At 40.4% G+C, this 21391-nt stretch overlaps 1 protein-coding gene and 2 long non-coding RNA genes across 7 annotated transcripts in view; 1 reads left to right on the top strand and 2 right to left on the bottom strand.

The window, feature by feature from the left end:
* Positions 1 to 21391, top strand: part of AP3B1 (adaptor related protein complex 3 subunit beta 1) — a 146027-nt gene that overhangs the window by 107232 nt on the left and 17404 nt on the right. For all 4 annotated transcript variants that reach the window (XM_077936307.1, XM_077936309.1, XM_077936305.1 and 1 more), the window contains exons 23-25: positions 9960 to 10191; positions 12852 to 12936; positions 17574 to 17671. In XM_077936307.1, coding sequence (XP_077792433.1) covers positions 9960 to 10191; positions 12852 to 12936; positions 17574 to 17671 — 415 coding nt within the window. The remainder of the gene's footprint in view (positions 1 to 9959; positions 10192 to 12851; positions 12937 to 17573; positions 17672 to 21391) is intronic.
* Positions 10185 to 14220, bottom strand: LOC114606680 (uncharacterized). Its single transcript, XR_003708936.2, has 3 exons — positions 14052 to 14220; positions 11892 to 12022; positions 10185 to 10512 (listed from the first exon to the last, which is right to left on the bottom strand). It is a non-coding gene; the product is annotated as an uncharacterized LOC114606680 (long non-coding RNA).
* The window catches only part of LOC114606678 (uncharacterized), a 137359-nt gene continuing 136261 nt past the window's right edge, over positions 20294 to 21391 (bottom strand). For both annotated transcript variants that reach the window (XR_013394687.1, XR_003708931.2), the window contains one exon: positions 20294 to 20837. This is a non-coding gene — a long non-coding RNA (uncharacterized LOC114606678). The remainder of the gene's footprint in view (positions 20838 to 21391) is intronic.

Genomic DNA, 21391 nt, shown 5'->3' with positions numbered 1-21391 from the left:
TGAACAAAACAAAAAAAACCACCCTGCGGTCTTCCTTTGCTATCTTTGAAAAGGCCCTTATTTATGTTTTAATGCAAATTAATTTAAAAATATTTAAAGCCAGATGATAAAAAATTAATTGTTTGACAACCCTAGAATTAATGACACACAATTTTAGGATTAACAGTTTGTTGGCTGATTTTTTTTCCAAAAAGTGTAGCTAAATTCAGTATGAAAAGTGACATGGGTGTAACTTTAATCCCAATTTAAATAATAGCAAATTAAATTTCATACACAGTAATTCCACTGGTAGTGGCAGGTGAACTGCATCTCTCCTAAAACATTTCATAACACTGGATAATTCAAAACTATTCAGTGTTAGGAAATCTTTTAGTAGAGATGCAGTTCAACTGCCACTACCAGTTGTTGTTTCCAGATGGATTTGTACAATAATCTTTTGAGAGAGAGATTTGAGAACGCTAGACGAAAAAGTCTGAAAATCTCATTTTGGCTCTAAAAACCTGCCCCTAAAGACTCTCTGGCAAATAAAAGTATTCAAAACTACAGTGTATCCTTGTAGTGAATGTGTCAGCAGGATTTTCAGGTCATTTGACAAAAAGGATACAGGTGCAGTAGATAGCAGTGAAGGTGACTGCTAGTTTCATCAATCACTTTGCCTTTCTTTAAGTTGATACATAATGGATCCCTTCAATCAGCTTCCTTGTTCTTTGTCACTTGTTTAGGAAAAAGAAAAAGGTAGAAAGGCTGGGCTTTAAAGTCAAGGTTACAAACCTTATTTACACATGATAGGAAGATGTCAGTATGAGCAGGGGCCCTTCATAAAATGTTGAGTTTTGCCAGTGTGTGATAATATGCAGTTTGAAGCTTCCTTCATACAGACCTTGAGTAGGGATGGTGCTTGTCAAAGCACTGAGTTCAAACAGGAGCTTGGAATTAAGATGTTCAGTGACAAAGTCGAAACAAATCCCAGAAAAGGTGATAATGCACTTTATTAGCAGAGGACGTAATTAGTGATATTCAGTGACAAACTTTGTTTAGTATATGGAAAGAAATAGATTGTTTATATACAGATCCTGGACTATTTAGGCAGTGCTTTCCTGGTGCTTTCATAATTTCATATAGAAAATATTATGCAAATAATATGTCCTGCCTGAAAAAAGCAAAACTCTACAGTGCCCTTTCTTTTCTTCCACAGCAAACTGAAAGTTTCTCTAAAAGTGTAAGATATGTGCCCTTAAGTCATTGTGGTTTGTGAATGTTTATAAAATAAGTTTAAGAAACTTAGGCATCGTCCAACTGTGGATTTTGGAGTGGAGGCTTTGCAGGTGGGGGGTGTTGGACCAACATGGCAGCGGAGCACATGCTGTGCTAGATGAGTAAATTGATTTGGAAATGTACAGCCCATAATGTGTTGATTTTGACTTCTCTACCTAAAATGTGTAAATATTCCTAAAGCTTTCATAACTTATACAACACGTGTTCATAAAATACTCTGGTTGTTGAGCAAAACATGTTTTACATTAGGGTTGTTTTTTGTAAAATCAGTAAACAAATCAGGATAATTACCTTTTTTGCTGTAACCATTTTTCCTTAACTCCTCTGGGGTTGTGTATACATACCATCACATTTGCCTTGCAAAATATTATTACCGTATTTTTCGCCCTATAGGACGCACTTTTCCCCCTCCAAAAGTGAAGGGGAAATGTGTGTGCGTCCTATGGGGTGAATGCAGGCTTCAGGAGAGCCCCAGCGCCAGCCCCACAAGGTCAGGGGACAGAGGGAGGCGGAACGCCGCCATCCCGCTGTCTCCCGAAGTGGTTTGGAGGCTGACGGCGGGGAGACCCCGCCGCCAGCCCCGCAAGCTCCAGGGACAGTGGGGAGGCGCAGCGCGTCTTCCCGCTGTCCCCAGACCTGATCTGAAGGCGGGCGGTGGGGAGAAGAGCGCTTCTCCCCGCTGCCTGCCCCGCAAGCTCTGGGGACAGCGGGGAGGCGCAGCGCATCTTCCCGCTGTCCCCGGACCTGGTCTGAAGGCGGGCTGCGGGGAGAAGAGCGCTTCTCCCTGCTGCCGGCCCCACAAGCGCCTGGGGGGGAAATAATTTTTTCCCCTTAATTTCCCCCCCAAAAAAACTTGATGCGTCCTATGGGCCGGTGCGTCCTATGGGGCGAAAAATACGGTACATCCTCAGTGAGTGTCAAGAAAAATCCTGGAAATGGAGTTAGGCATGGACATGTATGATTGGGACCAAGAGATTTTGTTCTACTGAAATTAAGAGCCTCTTTCTAGTGCAAGGTCTTTTCCCTTGATCATGTGAGCTTGAGGTGGAGGGAATTTGTAAGGGTGGTGGGCATAGTGCAGGCCTCTCTGAACGTTCTTGATTATCTGTTTTTGTCTTGGGGGAGTCACTACTCCAGCATAGGCTTCTATTCCCAATTATTGGTTGACATTCATTCTGAGGGTCACTTATCCATCCACACAGATCAGCTTCTCCTTCTTAGGCTGAAGAGTGCAGTCCTTACGATTTTGGGTACTTTCTAGTAATAGCTTACATGGAACATGGAAGCTATCCCAACATGATTGAGATATTCCATTCCCGATTGTGCCTTCAAAGGAAAGCCCAGGAAATATAGTTCCATGGCGAGCAACTTCATGTAAAATAGACAGTTACAATGTACTTCCATTTCCTGTCCCACCTCCATCTCTGCCATATGTGAAATCACTCTTTGGAAATGCACTTTCCCTTGTCAGAAGCAAATGTTAACATCCCCCCAAAGCAAAAATAGACAAAAATGGCACAGAAGATGCTGGTCTCTATTTATGAAACACCATCCCCACATTTCTTAGCAGAGAATTAGGAAAGTCTGTCAAGCTGGGCGGCAGAGGAATCAGTTCGTTTTAAGTACATGCAAGTCTTGCATTACAAGTGCTGGGCTATGCAAGAATTCATTTATCCAAACACAAGGATTTAATACCCAAACCTTCATATATGCACCACAGATTCTGTGGTTTGGGAATGCATTCGATTTTTCCCATGTGACTCAATGGAAGTTATTGGCTCGTTATACGAATGGAGATCATTGACTAATTATGCAAATGGTCGCTTAACAAATGATTTCCAGAAAACCCATGGTGTTTATAAAGCAAGACCTACATATAGTAGTATATAGGTTAGGAATTCACATGCTTTGCCCCCTGCTGTCCTTGCAAGGGAAATTCTGTTTGCTCTATCCTACAAAAGAAAGGCATTGTTTTTGTGCTGGCTGTTATGGTGTATTTTCACCCAGTTTTTCACATAAAGTTTTTTTGCCTCTCTTCTGGTGCTCCCTGCTCCACCACTATCCCTCATTTTGCTTTCTCCTGTTCTGTAACTATGTGATAAAGGAGTTGCAACTACAGTACCACTCTTTTGCAGAAAAAGCACTCTGTATCAGTAAATATTTTATTTTTGGACAGTTCACTAATCTTTTGCAGACTACAACAAATATTGCTGCATGATATGTGTAATGGCATTTGTACACACAGTATGTTGTGTATAGGGAGAGTTGTCATGCACAGAAACCTGAGGTTGGGGTGAAGGTGTGTATGATGTTTGAGGACATGATCGGGCTCCTACAGGGGTCAAATATTTTTTCATTGCACAGTCAGAGCTTCAAGCACCCTTGTTATATACTCTCCATATGAATCTGCCTGATAAGATTTTATTTTGAGGACCTGCTCTTTGTGCCCCAACCTTTGGAGGGGGACTTCACAGCTACTAGGGATGGAGCCTTCTCTGTAGTGGCAGCTCTGCTTTGGGATGCCTTTTCCAGAACAATTTGGCAGTTCTCAATAATCTTAGCATTTAGGTGCCTGGCTGAAATTTTTGGAAGAGTTCAACATAATTTAATTTCTATATTGCTTTTACTTTCAACAAGGTAAAAAATGGAGCACTTTTTAAAAAGTTATTTGCAAGTGGACAACTTTGCAAGTTAATGACTGGTTCAGCAAAGTACTTAAGCATATTTTTAAAACTAGAGCATATATCTAGTCTCTGTGAAGTCAACTGTTTCAAAGGGAATCTGTGGCATATGACAGACCTTAATATTCATGAGGAGTACTCATATTTCAAAGCACTCTAATGGCACAAGCCACATTCGCATTACTGCACCTCACATTTCCAGGGCACTTGGAGGATTTGGCTTTATGAAGTATGTCAACGTAAAGCTTCCAGCTACATCTTGTAAAAACCAGTCATAACGTTTCAGAGAAATGTGGTGAATCATATTTCACTCTTGTACTTGAAATACAGTATTTTAAGAACTACATGCACTGTTTTAACAAAATAATTTAATTACTGAGGTATGAAAATAAATTGTAGGAATTCTCTGTCATTAAGATCTGAATTCTGCCCTTTTCCCAAGGGATCCTAGAGGGCAGTCACCCTGGGCATTTTTTTCAGGATTCTGAGCCCTCATTGGCCTCAAATGATAAGGAAGAGGGTGAGCTGTTTGCAGAAGAGTTGAAAGCACCACCCCTGAAGTGTAGGCTTCTTCGGTCATAAATTTTTCCTGCTCTGGTGGCCAAAGCAAGGAGAGTCCTGGAACTCCCCGAGGAACAACCCATGGAAACTGAGGCAAAAGTTACAGCGGCAACCAAAGGAGCCAAATCTGCCTTTCTGGATGGACCGCCACGTCTGGCTACCATGCCTTTCCCAGATTAATTCCAAAAGCTGTGGAACACTGAGCAGACAACACTGGAAAAACACAAACCATCATGCAAGCTGGTGAATAGACACTACATCTTCCCAACTATTATTATGGGCCAATTGGCTACCCTAATTGTGGGTGTGCCAGTAGCAACTTTATTCTCAACTGCGATTATCCTGTCTGAAAGCAAAGGAGGACCAAGGAATGCTTGTGACAAGTGAGTAGAGGCGGTGCCACTTGGATTTTGAGGCAGAAGTGTTACTGCTAGAATAAGCATCCTGTGGGCCAGTGATCTCACCTCCAGGACGGATGTATCCAAACACATTGTAGATGGCCTAAAGAAGCTTTCCATTGTGCCAGCCTTCCAAGAGCAGTGATAGTGAACATCTTGGCAACATGTAATATCTGGCAACTGGGATGTAGATGTAGGATCCCAAGGGCACCTGGCCAATTCCGCATTCAATGGGGGAAAGCTTTATAGGGACCCGCTCCAAAAAGTCCTTTTTGAGATATGGGATAAACAAAAGATGCTTCCTGTCAAGAAGGATGAACACAAAGATAAACAACATCAGTCCTTTTGTCTGTGACAACAATATAATAGACCACACTCTTCAACAGGCTACAGATCCAGATGAGATTGCACTGAAAGATCCAGTAGTTCCACAAAGCCTCATCAATGTTGCAGTGTGGGGATGAATGGAAATCAAAGATCCTCTCCTTGTGCAATGTGGAAATGTCTCTGCTTATGCTTATTTTTGTTGTTTAGTCGTGTTCGACTCTTCATGACCCCATGGACCAGAGCACGCCAGGCACTTCTGTCTTCCAATGCCTCCCGCAGTTTGGTCAGACTCGTGTTTGTAGCTTCAAGAACACCATCCAACCATCTCGTCCTCTGTCTTCTCCTTGTGCCCTCCATCTTTCCCAACATCAGGGTCTTTTCCAGGGAGTCTTCTCTTCTCATGAGGTGGCCAAAGTATTGGAGCCTCAGCTTCACGATCTGTCCTTCCAGTGAGCACTCCGGGCTGATTTCATTAAGAATGGATACGTTTGATCTTTTTGCAGTCCATGGGACTCTCAAGACTCTCCTCCAGCACCATAATTCAAAAGCATCAATTCTTCGGCGATTAGCCTTCTTTATGGTCCAGCTCTCACTTCCATAAATCACTACTGGGAAAACCATAGCTTTAACTATACAGACCTTTGTTGGCAAGGTGATGTCTCTGCTTTTTAAGATGCTTTATCTGTTTTAGAACATTCAGTACTTTAATTTGCTTACAATTTGTAATAGTTAATGGACGAAAACAGTTGCTGTTAATATTTTTCCATTTGATTTTCTTCCATATGGCAACTTTTCCCTTAATGCCACAAGCTTTTCTTTCTTTGAACACTAATCTGATGTCCCTTCCCTTCTCTTAAATTTCAGAGTTACTGGAGCATACCCACATAGTATATGTAGGAGGAAATAGCTCATAGCTTAGTACAGTGGTACCTCGGGTTAAGTACTTAATTTGTTCCAGAGGTCCGTACTTAACCTGAAACTGTTCTTAACCTGAAGCACCACTTTAGCTAATGGGGCCTCCTGCTGCCATGCCACCGGAGCACAATTTCTGTTCTCATCCTGAAGCAAAGTTCTTAACCTGATGCACTATTTCTGGGTTAGCGGAGTCTGTAACCTGAAGCGTATGTAACCAGAGGTACCACTGTAGGTCATTTTTGGATTTTGTCTTGGATAGAAGGGCCATTGAAAAGTTACTTCCAAAGATAGAATAAATTATTCAGTCCCTCACTGTTAACAAAACATAATTTTAAAGATTCCTTTGATTGTAGACAATAGACATTCATTGAACAAAATGTATATTTCATCCAGACATGTTTCTTTTGTTATATGTGTTGAATCTGATCAATAGAAGCTTCTGACCACAGTGGTGTTGAACTGGAAAACATGTCGGTCAAAATTAGAAAGGGAGCAAGTAGGAGACAGTAATAGCTACATTTTAGCAGAAAGGATACATAAAAGGGCATTTTAGATTTGCAAAAGCAGTGAGAAATTTCACTATCAGCATAATAAACTTGGTGTTTAACAACAGAAATACTTATGGAGAACCTAGAATTTAGGGCAACATCTAATGTTTATAAGTTTAATTACATATTTATCACTTCAGTGCTAACTGGTTACACCTTCCATAGCAAATACATTTCTTACAACTTGTGTTTTACCACACCCAAATGCTGCTGCTACCAGCCTTCTGTTTTTGCAGTCTCGGGTAGAAATAGGAGGTTTATCAGGCTCTTAGTGGACTGTCATAGGTGGTTGGTGGAATGCTTTGCAGGTCTCTTTTTGCGTTTATACTATAATATTGCATGATTCTTGCAGCCAAAAAGGCAACTACGGGACTATTTCCGGACACTGAAACACACAAACAGGTCCCTGGATTGGACTGCTGAGTTACACATTTTGAAAAAGCATCTTGGAAAACAGTAACTTGAAATTTTGCATTTCTTCTTCTTCAAGAAATATTTGGCAGTGGCGTTAAAAGTTTTACAGTTTTAATCTTAAAGCCAACCCCCCCAGGAAGCAGACATGCCATGTCATAAAATAACTATTAGTGATTAGTTTGTATCATATAAATCTAACTTGAGTTGATAATATGGTCCATTACCAGCTAACTGCACAGAGTATTTTTCATTTTACACTCTTCAGTTACTTTTTAGTGAAGTGTTGAAAATATGAAGCTTTTCTCCTTTCTAAAATTGCACGCTGTCTGTCTGTTATTAGGGAGATAACAGCTCTTATAAATGTTTCAGTAAGCACTAAGTAGACAGTTATGTGCACTCTCATTCCACGCTTATTTGCTTACTGTAATAAACTGATAAAATATGTGTGGTTTGTCTTCCTGTATCTATATGCACACAGATTTCCTTTAGAAATAATGTTGTGTCTGCAGAATTGATTGGTTATTTTCATAAAACATCTAAAAGTACATAGATGACTTTCTTAAATGTATGCCAATATGATTTGTAGTGGTTTATCATACAGTTCCTAAATGCATGTTAACTCTTTAGGGGAGGCTTCATTTAAACATATTTACAACATTTGTATTGAATCAGCCTACATAAAACAATTCCACCCAGTCTTGATGCTATTTTGAGTTTCTTCAGTTGTATAGCTCATGCTTCAGTAATGGTTTTTTATTATTTCATTCAGACAACTGACGGGTTAAAATACTTTTTGACCTGTGTACTTACATATAATGTCTAGCTTGGGGGAGGGTGAGCAGCAAAAAGAATTCTACTTGTTAGGTGTAAATGTCTTTATTTGTTTTTTGGTAAGATTTCTTATCCGCCCTTCACCATAAGGCAGCAGGGCAGATTACAATATAATATGCAATTATAAAAGAAAATGGTTCCAGCCAAAACAGAACAGTAAAAATTCAGCAAAAGAGGTTGGTACCAAATGTTCCCGCTCTGACTCAAGATGTGGTCATAAACAGCAACATGAAACAAGGTTCTACAGGTTGAATGGGTTTCTTCCTCTTCCCCGCCTTCCACCATATGTAATATTGTTTATGTACATGAGTGAAGCCAGTGCCCGGCTGAGGAATGCTTGTTCCTATGTGCAGCTGAAGATCACTGAAAAATTATTGTACATATATGTATGCATAAAGATTATTTTAGCTAGATTAAAAATCAGATGATTAATGATCTGATATTAAATTGATTAAATGTAGCCTCGGTGCACTAAAGATTAATACATTTAATTTAAATGTGCATATTGCAAAAATCTTGACGTAGGTAGCTTTTTTGAAACTGGGAGACAAATTGTACAATTTGTCAATTAGAAAAACTTAAGATTTAAACAAATAAAAAAATTCTACTCAGTTTTAAAAACTGCTTACCACCTTCTGCCTTATCTATGCTCCACAATGCTCTATTTTCTGCACAGCACTAAGCATAGAAATGTTTTTGCAGAGCAATCTAATCTACCATCAGTGGAAAATTTGACTGGATCAGGGTCAAAAGGGGTCGAGGTGCATTTGCAGTCAAATGTACTCCAAGAAAGTTGTACAAATGGAATATCTGTTGGAAAGTATTCAGAGTGGCACCATTTGCAAGTAACAAAACCATGCTACCTTCCATGCATAAATAATAAAAATGAAGCCTATTCCATAATGTACACGGTAAGAGGGTCTAGAACAATTTTTTGTGCAATTAACACTGTGGACATTATGTAACAACAAATCTTACAGACCTTGCAAACACAGCTTAATGCTACTCAAGCAGTCCGTGCATATTTTTGTTGCAATTTCCTTTTGTTTCTGTGACTGCAGAGATGACACTTGATCCTTTTCCTGTTAGCAGTGGCAAGTTGTACCAGTTCTGTGGCTGCCTCTCTTGTTGGCTGTGTTTCTAGACTCAACCAAGAGTAAGATCTACTGCAAACCTAGGTCTACTAGGGAGAGATGTCTGGGGATGTTCTCTCTATTAAGGGATGTGCATCATACAATGAATGTACATATTTAAGGAAGCAGTTGCTACATTTGAAAACCAATAATGGTCATGATATTTTTATTATAACAATGAAATGAATGGTCTCTGGTTTGGAATTCTGATCTGAAATTGCTGCATCTTTATGAATGGGTGGAGAATCATTGTCCTTTTCTTTGGTGTGTATCTTATAAATTTAAAATCTTTAGAATCTAAAAATACCGCTGTTAACACTTCCTGCTTTGTAGATAAGGAACTCTGGGGGAAGAGGCAGGATTTCTGGTTTGTGTGTTTTCATTATGTGAAAGACAGTTTAAAAAAATTAGCTAATGCTCTGGTGATATATGGCTGACTGCATATGTACAAGCTGGCTTGTACTATACTGCAGAATTGGTCCATCTGTTCCAGTATCATCTGCTATGACCAGCAGTAGTTTCTCAAGGTGTTGGACAGAGGATCTTTCTTGAACCTACTACATGAGTTCACTTTTAACCGGAGATACCAAGAATTGAAACTTAGACTTTATGCATAAAAAGAATACCAGTGAGCTCATCCCCATTTCTTCCTTTCTGTTTCCCTCTGTAGATTTTAATGTTATCAAATTCCTTTTCCCCCCACATGTTGCTTTGATTATTTCCTTACAGGTTTTCACCTGAAAGCAATATGCAGTCTAATCCTTGCATTTTAGATATGCATAGAATGTAATATTGATTTCGTGCATCTTTTTTTTTAACCCATGCAAGAACTTGATAGTCTGTATTTACTAACTTTTAATTTTTCCTATGCAATAGGTCAGTGTTCCAGCCTTTGTGCCAACCAGAACTCATGAACTCCTGCACCGAATGAGTGGGAAAGGATTAGCAGCTCATTATCACTTCTCAAGACAGCCATGCGTTTACAATGATCAGATGGTATCTGTCCAAGTGACTTTGGCTAACACCACTGACCAGAAGATAGAAAATATCCACTTAGGCGAAAAAAAGCTGCCTACTGGCATGAAAGTGCATGTGTTTAACCCAATAGGTAATTGTTCTATAATTTTGAAACTATGCAATATATTTTTCTAGCCTCTGTAGCATCTTAACTTTTTAAGACTTAGATGCATTAAAAAACAAACAAACCTCGAACCTTTGATTCCAGGAGCAGGTAGATCTTTTAACTGTCAACTGTTTTCTGTGGTTCAATTAGGTGAACCTTCATAGTTCTTTAATGACTTGCAATCCAGTGCATAGTAATGTCCACAGTCCTATTGATATCTGTGGTACATCTTTGATTGGCCTGCAGATAGGTGGTAGGGAAGTTTTTCGTTTTTCAGTTTATATTCCATATTCTCAGTCCAGAGTCCTGAAACAGGGTAGCATCTCAATTAAATAGCAGGAATAGAGCAATGTTAAGATTTTTAAGTGCAATTTAATTAATTGCAAAAACTAAAAAAAGTGTGTAAAATGTATTGATACATATATTAATAACATTGGAATATTAATATTGCTAGTAAAGTTAGCAATATAGGGCTGTGTTCAGTGTAGTGCTAAGCAAAATGTTCTGTCAGTACTACAAGGATTTCTCCTTACACAACACAACACTCCCCCCGACGCCTCCCCCAAAATCTATTCTGGGGTTCCCCCAACCCCAGAGTGATTATGGGACCACATAGGAGAGGAGAGGGGGAAATCTCATTGCACTAGTTCAGAGGAACACGTGCCCTCTACACATTTCTTGCCCTTGGATGTTAATAAAGAACTTGAATAGGGCTATATTTAATGATGCATACACATAAAATAGAGGTATTTCCTGTAATACTACAGGAAATCACAAGTATTAAGGTAGGTTATTAATTGTGAAGGACAGATCTGTTAAGGTGATTCATAATAATACACCAGAATGGGGGAGGGAACAACTCATAATTATTAGTCTTCACTGGGGTTGGACTAGATGACCCTTAGGATCCCTTCCAACCCTTCCAATGTTCATAATCATATTCTAGCATTTTTCATGATTTTCAGTTGGTGCTCTTGCCATGAGCAGAAGGGCTTTTGGTATAGTGGGAAATGCCCACTCATGAGAGTGGAGAGGAATTGGGTTTCAGGAATTCTCACCAGCACTTTGAATAGGTCTTGGGATCTAATACAAAGCCAGTGCAGTAGAGCCAGAAAAGGAGCAATACACTTTCTGCACATTATTACTATAAATTTTGCTATTGCTGAGTGGCAACTGAGACTTTTGAACCATCTTCAGATAAAGCACCCCATAGAAAGCATTGTAGTCGCAAGTAAATGAGATGAAAAATGGATGACAGCATATCAGTAACATGACAAGACATGGGCATATGGACATCAAAGTTGCAAAATAACTCCTCTCTTCAAAAAGAAGGAAAGGAGAATATGTGAATTCATAGATTTGTAGAGTGAAGGGACCACAAGGGCCATTTAGTCCAGTCCCCTGCAATGCAGGAATCTTTTGCTCAACATGAGGTCAAACCCAGAATTTTCTGCACATATTGCTATGTCTTATATTGACTGTTCATTATTCCCCACAATGCTTATGAGGAGACTGCTTGATTAATCCACAATCTTAATCACACTTGTGTAAGGTCTGTTGAATTTAGTGAGACTTACTTCAGTGCAAGCATGCACACAATTATTCCCTTAAATATATGAATCAGACCTAAGAAGCAGGAATGGAGTAAAGCCAGTTTAATTAAAAAGCAGTGCATTCATACATACCCAGAATGTGTAGTCTATATGTTGTAAGTGAAATGAACATCATAGAGTAATATGACGAATAATCTTTAGTTCTGTGAAGAGCTTTCAGTGAAATATAAAGTGAAGTAAGAAACTATATTGGTGGTTAGAATCTGGATTCAGGAAAAATATAAAAACACAACAAGTAAGCACCATGGAAGATAAAGTGCAATTCAAGAGAATCAGATTTAAAAGTAAGATAACATACTTTGTGATCAAAATAATCAGTATAGTAATGTGTGTGTGTGTTTTAGCTAAACAAATTTTGGACAGCACTTTTTCTAGAAACACGTTCTGTGATGTTTCATGTTAAAGTAATCTTACCCATTAGTTAAGATTTAAATGTTTGGGTATTTTAATGCAATAACTATAATATATTATTGCATGTAATATATTGCACACATATTCTGACATTGTAAATAAAGGCTGCTATAGTTTTCTAGTAAATTGATGGAACAAAGGTATTCTCTTCACTGATCCTTTTAAATTTCTCTGACAAATAAGCAAATTGTTCTTAAATCTCAAAGTTAAATACATTACAACAGTTGAATCAGGTATTTTCTGTAAATTGGAATAATTGTTTGATAAGATTTCTTGTTCTTAACTTATTATAGCAGAGAATTTTCAAGTAACAGCCTACCAAGGTTATCTCAATATCTCCAGTGTCATTTCTGACACTGATAAATATGTATCTACATGCAACTCACTGAAGAGAACCCCAAAGGGTCAGTTAACAGTCCCCGTTATCTAATTATTTTCTTCATCATTCCAATGACTAACACTTGATCAAAAGCCAAGCAAATATTTGTTCTAAAATTTTGCAAAGTCAGTAAATGTTTAAGGAATACGTTAAAGAAAGCTAATACAAGTTTTCAAAAGCCTTGTTGTTGCACTGATTTATCTAACTTTTTCAATGTTTTGCTTTATGTTCTATTTCAATAGAATCTCTTGAACCTGGGGAATCTATGACAGTCTCAGTAGGGATTGACTTTTGTGATTCTACCCAGGCTGCCAATTTCCAGTTGTGGTAAGTTACGCTGCAGTGGCTTTTCAAAAATAGATCATTAATGTGTAGGGGAAATGAATGGAAGAAAATACAAATTTTTTGTCCTGTTGTGCTGTTTGAATATTAACGCATTATGCTAAGGCGGGTCTTATTTAAGCCTCTGAAGGTTGATCAGTATGCTTAATACAGAGATGGAAAAGTTCTATTTTTGTGTTTTTATAGAAACACAATAGAAATTTAATAAATGAAATAATTATACTGATAATATGGCTCTCCAAATAACTACATAATGCACAATTTAATTAATACATTGTTTTCTTGCTGCTAGTATATTTAGATTGGCAACAGTGTCATAGCTTGTCAGTATCCAGGGGCTGAAATCAGCAGTCAGTCACCTTAAAGAACCATGGTTACTGTAAAGCCCACCACCCCAGACATCCCACCCCTTTAGACAAAAGAAGTTCAGGAAGTGTTTCTGCTTACCACAGAAAATGGTTTACAAAATAATGAGCACCTCCATTATATCAGACTAGTCATATGTAAAAGTATCTGCTTGGTCTCCTCTGAAAAGCTCAGCACTTAACATTTGCATGCCTGTGTTTTGGTATCATTTCTAGTGTGAACAAGAAAAGGATCTCTGTACTGAGGGGGTTTCCACTGAGTACTGTGGGTGAACAGGCAGCTTTATTTTATGTGTAACGAAGAAACAAAGCTTGTTCCTTGACACCAGCATCACAAGCTTTGGCAATAGGTTTTCCATATTGGGAACAGGGGACAGATTTAGCCTTTTCCCCAATAATGTCCCGGAGTTGTACCCCTTTAACATTCATTTGCACCAGTGAATGGTTACTCTTTCCCCATAAGAATGAATGATGAAATGTCCTCTTTGAGGGCATAATTTAATTGAAGGCAAGACTTGCCCGTTACCCTGCCCTTGTTCACCAAGGTTTGTCCTACAGTTACAGATTGTGGCTGAGGAGAGTTTGGGTGGCTCGCTATGTCAAACCATGGAGCAGTGCAGATTTGAGCTGTTCTCCAAGAGCCTCCCATTTGAAGCCTGAAGTAGCACAGTCCAGGCACAGATTTACCAATTTGGTAGGCCTGTGACATCCTTCCACCTATCTCAGCTGGCTTACTTTCGTATTCAGCAGTGCCACTCATGTTCTGGAGGCAGCCAGACACACCAGGTCTCCCCCTACAAGATAGTGGATGAGTCTCAATTAGTTTGTAGACTTAGAGTCATATGTGTTTGCTTAACATTCATTATACCATTAGATTTTTTGCTGGTGTGATTCCCTGCTTAGCCTTCCATAAGATCATCAACAGTTCTTTACTGTAATTTCAGCAGGCTAGTTAACCTGATATTTGCTGGTGCTTCAACAAATAAACCATTGTCAGAGAGCAAACATACGTTCTAGCTAAGGAAATCTGGGAAGTAAACATGCTGAAGTTCATATACTGTAGATGTAATTTCACTATTCTGTTCCACAAAGTGATATTGGCTTCATACTTCCTTGCATGTGGAATTTTATGGTATTTATTTTTTTAAAAAAATATCCAATAGTTCCTTTATCATGTTTTAGATTATTCAAAAAAGTATTAAAATTATCTGCAGCATTTTTATGAGTGATATAATAACAGTATTCATGATCTGCTTTTGAGCATCTTTAAAGGCTGGCATGATTTGGCATTGTAGTATGTTGATCTTGCATTGAATATTGCATAGAATGTTTTTATATAAAGTATGTGCACTTTTGAGTGCCCCTCTCTCAGCAAACTAATAGTTCAGTTCCAGACTTAAGCCACTGAAGGCTTGAGATTCTTTGCAGTGATAAATATAAGCAATGTAGCATAACACATTGATTTTATGCAGATCATCACCTTTATGTTTTGGGAGGTCTGCTGTATTAGTGATATATAAAAACTGATTACTTTCTCCAACATTGCCTAGTAATTGTTTATTATTTTCCTATTAGACAAACAAGAAAGATCAATATTCTTCAACACCGGTCTATGAGTAACGTCACTGTAAATAGATTTGCCTCAGACACCAGTGGTGTATTCATTTTAATGATTTGGACAATGTGAACCCAATGACACAGCTCAAGCTAAGCACCAAGTTTAGAGTTGAAATAAGAAACCAAATAGTTGCTATTCTACTACTCAATTAAAGGTTTTTTTAAAACACACAGTTAAAATGAATGAAAAATTATGTTGCTAAAAAGAGGTTGGATTTTAAACTTTTAGCTAGGTGAATATTTTAAGGAGTACCAAATAACACATATTTTTCTCCCACACTTTCTAAATGGGATGTACAAATGGGGCCAGTCCGTCACCAGTAGGCGAACGGACTCAAAGGAGGTTGGGACTGTATCCTTAAAATTCTAGGAATACAGCCTCCAACAGCACCAACCCACCTCAGTCTCTCAGCCCAAATCCAGCTGGTAAGGTGATCCTCAAACAACAGTCAGTGACACCCAAAACTTACAGGGGCAAGGCACTAGGTTTCTTCCGGTCAACTGCCACTTTGTCTAGTTCCCCACATCAAAAAAGCTGGAGCTCAGATTACAGCTGTTGCTTCAGACTGGGAGCTTATATAGAAACTGCAGGCTTCGTCCCCTCCTGGCTCTGAGCCAGGCGGCCCTGGTCCAAGGAGGTGCTTCCATCCACTTCCTTTTCACTAGGTATTTCTGCAGTGGCTCTAAAGCTTCTGCCTGGCTCACATCTCTTCTACTGCTGTGGTCCTGAGGAAAGGTGGGTGGGTGGGTCCGAGAGCTAGCCAGGAACTCCGGCAGCTGGAGTGTGAGACTTCAGTCCTGGGGCACAGATATCTTCATGGTCACTGCTAGTGTGGAGAACCAGTGGAGACCTCAGGTTCAAGTTTGGGGCAGGGCTGAATCTTGACACTCCTCAGTGTCAGAGGGTTCTGAGATACTTTCATTGCCTAGCACTCTAGCCCCTGTGACATCGCAAGACTGAAGTGCAAGTTCTCAATAAAAACCTCTCCATTCCAAATCCATTCTAGCAGCCATTGCATTGTGCTGCCCTTCGATGCCAGTTTCCTGTATTCTCTGTGTGATTGTCAAAGATGGCAATCCACACCAGTTCCCCTGCAAAAATAATGTTTACCTTTTTCTCTTACACTATCTAATAGAACATAGTTTACCTATGTAAACTAAACTTACTGATTCTATTAAAATCATTTTATATATTATTTGTTTTAAATATGTTAAGCCCGCAGAATAATAAAAGTATGTGTGGTGTTGGCTGTATTGTTATGAAAAGGTTCACCCCCATAAACCATTTCTGATTATAATTATTTCCCTTACATTGTTCCAAAAGGAGTACTTTGTCTTACATCAAATGTAATTGATCCTGAAGCAATGTAATCACAATTACTCACTTTCTTAATTAGCCTGCCCAAAATCAGAAAATGGAAACCGATCGGCACTGTTTAAATCAATAGCTTTGTAGTAAGGCTTGTGTGGGAAGGCAGATAGTGGTAATGGGTAGATCAATTGGTTTAGATGCCAATCATTGACTGTGATTTGCATAGCAAAATTTGCTATTCTTGTAATGTATTGGAGCAAGCGATTCAGTAAAAGCAAATTATATAAAGGAAAGGTAAAAATTGGTAATAAAACATTTAGGAGTTTTAAAATAGTTCCTTATATAAATGATGCAAAACTCTAATAAAGAATTAAAAGCTCCTGGAAGAACTCCTTGGTAAGCACTATTTTTATTAAGCAAAGCTTTCCAAGAAATACATCTAATTAAAGATAGTAAAGAGAGAATCCTTAACTTGAAGATTGGACCTAACACTTATTTAGCACGCTTAGAAAGATGTTCACCTTACACATGACCAATACCACCCCTTTATTTTCTTGAAGTTTTCCATGCTTTATTTCAGATCTACAAAACCACTGCATATTTCTCTGTATGAAGGTGGTAACAATATGATTTTTGGCCTTCAAAAAGAACACACAATCCTACCTTTTTTGGCATAGAAACAGATTGATACTTGGTGTGGTAAAAGTGGCAGTGGCAGTGAAAATGAGCAGGGACCCAAGTGGGGGGTGGGGTGGGGTGGGAGGGGTTCCTTCATCTCCATCCTGCTCTCTGGCGGCTTAAAGTGGTTGTGCACAGTTACCAAGCAACTAGCGCTGGTGGTAGCAAGTTACGAGAGCTTTGTTACACACACACTTTACCTCAGGGCCCGGAGGGCGCTGGTGAAGGGCCTGCCTGGCCACTTCTAAACTTCAGCCCTTACCCCATGTCTCACAGAGGTCTGGAAGGAGGAAGAAGGCACTCCAGCAACAGTGCTTTTTTCTAGAAAAATGGTGCTGGTACTGCGTACTGCTAGAAAAAAAGGCACTGGTTCTGGGGCACAGTAATTTAGGGAATATAGAAGTTTTACCACTTTATCATAGTTGGAACACAGATGTAGCCATTCTGTGTGCTGTGGAATGACGTAATCAGAGGTGAAAACAATGAACATCCTAGGTATGGATTCTGCTGAATATTTAAAATTTTGGTGGCTGGTTTTTTGGTGCGGGTGAAGACTGGTCATTATATAAATTGTTCCTTATTTCTTTACTGATAAGACAAGTGTTTTATCTTACTAAACCATTCATTTACCTTTCTGGTTTTTTCCACAGTACAAAAGATGATCAGTTCAGTATTAATATTCAACCCCCTGTCGGAGAACTACTTTTACCAGTTACTATGTCAGAAAAAGACTTTAAGAGAGAACGAGGTAAGGGGGGAAAATTAAAATAAGATGGATGTTCTGGACCTTTTTGCAAATGCAGTAAAATCATATTGTTCTAAATGAGAACATATTTTTCTGGTCTAACCCCAAGATTTCCATTGACTGCCCTCCTAAGTAACACTCATTTCATATTGCACTGGTATTAAGAAACTGATTGAAACTTTTTTTAAAAAAAAACAAAACACCTCATGATTAGGCCATAACCACTGTGTGAGTTTGTGTGTATTTTGCTTATCTAGGTGATTCTTTTGAGTATACATGTACTGTTTTAATGGCTATTGTACCATATACAATGGTACATCAGGTTAAGTACTTACAGTGGTGCCTCGCAAGACGAAATTAATTCGTTCCGCAAGTTTTTTCTTCTTACGAGTTTTTCGTCTTGCGAAGCACGGTTTCCCATAGGAATGCATTGAAAATCAATTAATGCGTTCCTAGGGAAACCGACTTCAGACCAGGTCCGGGGACAGTCTGTCCCCCGACCTCTTCTGAAGGCTGGGGGGGGGGGGGACAAGGGCTTTTCTTCCCACCCCCAGCATTTTAAAAAACCCCAGGACAGCGGAGGACTTCTCCGCTGTCCCGGGGCGATTTAAAAGCCCCCGGGAAGGCAGGCAGGGGGGACAAAGACTTTTGCCCCCCGCCCGCCTTCAGAAGACCTCTTCTGAAGGCCGGCGGGGGGCAAAAGTCTTTGCTCCCCCCTGCCTGCCTTCCCGGGAGAGCGGAGAAAGGCAGCGCGTTTCTCCGCTGTCCCGGGAAGGCAGGCGGGGGAGAGCAAAGCCTTTTGCCCCCCGCCCGCCTTCAGAAGAGGTCCAGGACCTCTTCTGAAGGCTGGCGGGGGGCAAAAGTCTTTGTCCCCCCTGCCTGCCTTCCCAGGGGCTTTTGCCCCCTGCCAGCCTTCAGAAGAGGTCCTGGACCGCTTCTGAAGGTGGGCGGGGGGCAAAAGGCTTTGCTCCCCCCTGCCTGCCTTCCCGGGAGAGCGGAGAAAGGCAGCGCGTTTCTCCGCTGTCCCGGGAAGGCAGGCAGGGGGGAGCAAAGACTTTCGCCCCCCGCCCGCCTTCAGAAGAGGTCCAGGACCTCTTCTGAAGGCGGGCGGGGGGCGAAAGTCTTTGCTCCCCCCGCCTGCCTTCAAAAGCCGTCGGGGACAGCGGAGAAACGCGCCACCCGGGGCGATTTTAAACCCGCTGTCCCGGGTTTTTTTAAATGCTGCCGGGCGTCAGCGCTGCCGCCCGGCAGCATTTTAAAATCGCCCCGGACAGCGGAGAATTCCCCGCTGTCCCGGGGTTTTTAAAAAACCTCTCCGCCCCCCCGCCAGGCTTCGGAGCAGCCTTCCGAAGCCTGGCGACGGGAGGAGGTCCGAGGACAGTGGGGAAGAGGCGCTGCGCTTCCCCGCAGTCCCGGAGATTTCCCTATGGGCTTTCGTCTTGCGAAGGAAGCCCATAGGGAAATTCGTTTTGCGAAGCGCCTCCGCGACGGAAAACCCTTTCGTCTAGCGGGTTTTCCGTCTTGCGAGGCGTTCGTCTTGCGGGGCACCACTGTAATTCGTTCCGGAGGTCCGTTCTTAACCTGCAACTGTTCTTAACCTGAAGCACCACTTTAGCTTAAGGGGCCTCCCACTGCTGCCGCGCCGCCAGAGCACGATTTCTGTTCTCATCCTGAAGCAAAGTTCTTAACCTGAATCACTAATTCTGGGTTAATGGAGTCTGTAACCTGAAGCATATGTAACCTGAAGCGTATGTAACCTGAAGTACCACTGTACCGTCATATCTCATGTTACGTCCACTACATGTTACATTCTTTCAGGTTACGTCCCGCGGTGACCCGGAAGTACCGGAAAGGGTTACTTCCGGGTTTCGCTGCTCGTGCATGCGCAGAAGCGGTGAGTTGCAACCTGCGCGTGCGCAGATGCGCCGCTGCGGGTTGTGTTCTTTTCATGTTGAGAACGGGCCTCCAGAATGGATCCTGTTCACAACCAGAGGTCCCACTGTAGTGTATTTTTTTAAAATTTAGGACTCCTTGTTGTGTGAAGCAATAAATATATCTATTTAACCAAACTATGGCTTCCTATGCGCTTGGACATTTCATATTAGTCCTAGTGATTGGAATACTGGTGTAACCTACTCAGAAAAACAATTCCAACACATTTTTCTGTATATTTCCAGTCCTCTTTCTAAAACTTTGGCTTGTATATAGCTAGTATACTTTGTCCCTACTCCATTAAAATTCATTAGTGTGACCTACTTCTTACAGCATTATTTAGCCTTAATCTCTTCAGTTTCAAAAGAAGTATGGCTTAGCTACTTAGTTGGCACCCACATTTTTTGTCGCACTTTTAAAAATATAGAATGGAGCAAATCTGTGTTCACCAAAAGTATGGCTGAGCTGCATAGGATGCAGCAGAAAGTCTGACCCACTGTCAGAAGTCTCCATAGTGCAAAGCCAAAAAGCTCTGTGCCCTTCCTTGATAATGGGCAGTGAGGGCCAAAATGAGTTGTATAGGAGAAGACAAGGAATGTGCATATCCTAACCTCTGCCTCTGCCTCCGCCCCCCCCCCCCCGCCCCCCGCACATCCACAGAGGCCACAAAGCTGCACTAGCTCTGTTTTATTGGCGTAGTTATGTGGCTCTGTTTGTTAGGTGTTCCCCCACCCACAGCTAGCCAGCAGAGCTTTGGATTTTGCTGTTGCTCCATCATAGACTCTGTACTTATGCACAATCACATAACAGAGTTGCTCTGCCTGTCTGATAACTCGCAGGCTTTTTGTGTGGCATCACATCAAATATATATGAAGGACTTTCCTGTACTACAAATTCTTTTTGCAAAAGGTTTTATTTGGTATTGTGTTTAAAGAAGCCAAATAGAAAAGTGCTTTTTGGTTTATTTATAAGCTCACCTGGACAGTCTCTGACCTTTAGATTCCATTGTGTCTTCTCATATTGGAATTTGCATTAATCAGTCCTTTCATTCTGTTCTAGAAAGTTTAAAAAATCCTTATGTATTTATTACAGCCACCCAAAACACGTGAATATGATATATATTTAATATAAATGTTTAATAAGCAGTTTTGTGGGTCTTCTTCTCTGTGTCTTTCGTCTAGAAATAATGATAGCTTTCACAACTATTTGATTTCCTTTTTTTCCGTGTAGTTGTGTCCTATGATAAAAAAATAAGGTCAGTTATTTTCTCCCTTAACTAGTTCCTAACTATTTGCTGTTCTTACTCTTTGCTGGCTAAAGCCTACTTTGCACGTGCTCAGCAAACCAAGGTGAGTGAGTGACTTGAGGCTTTGTCATATTTTGTGATCTACTTTTCTCCCCTTCTCTTAAACTGTCATCTTGGAGTGCAATTTTAAGTAAATCTGGATATTGCACTCTGTCTCTCCCTTTCTCATTCTGGTTGTATGCTTGCTTGCTTGTATTTTGATTGAGTTTTGTATGCTTAGCTGTGACTGAGAGCTCCCCCCTCCTGACTGGCCATTCAGAACCATGAGTGCATAGAAGAAGTGCACTTTGAGAATAGCTGTGGTCCTCTGTGGAGTTGTTGCCAAAATTCCTTTTTCTTCTGCCATTTTACTTCTGTGGTTGTTGATTATTTGTCTGAATAAATCTGGCAGCTGTTTGCTATGTTTAATAGAGCAGAAAGGCTACTCTGAATAAAGCTATTTGAAAATTTGTTTATATGAAGTATTTGTAAATCCATGAAGGTCT

Source organism: Podarcis muralis, chromosome 11 (genome assembly GCF_964188315.1).
Source record: "Podarcis muralis chromosome 11, rPodMur119.hap1.1, whole genome shotgun sequence".
NCBI classification, from domain to species: Eukaryota; Metazoa; Chordata; class Lepidosauria; order Squamata; family Lacertidae; genus Podarcis; species Podarcis muralis.
Note: the sequence above shows the minus strand (reverse complement) of the source record. Positions and strands in the feature narration are given on the sequence as shown.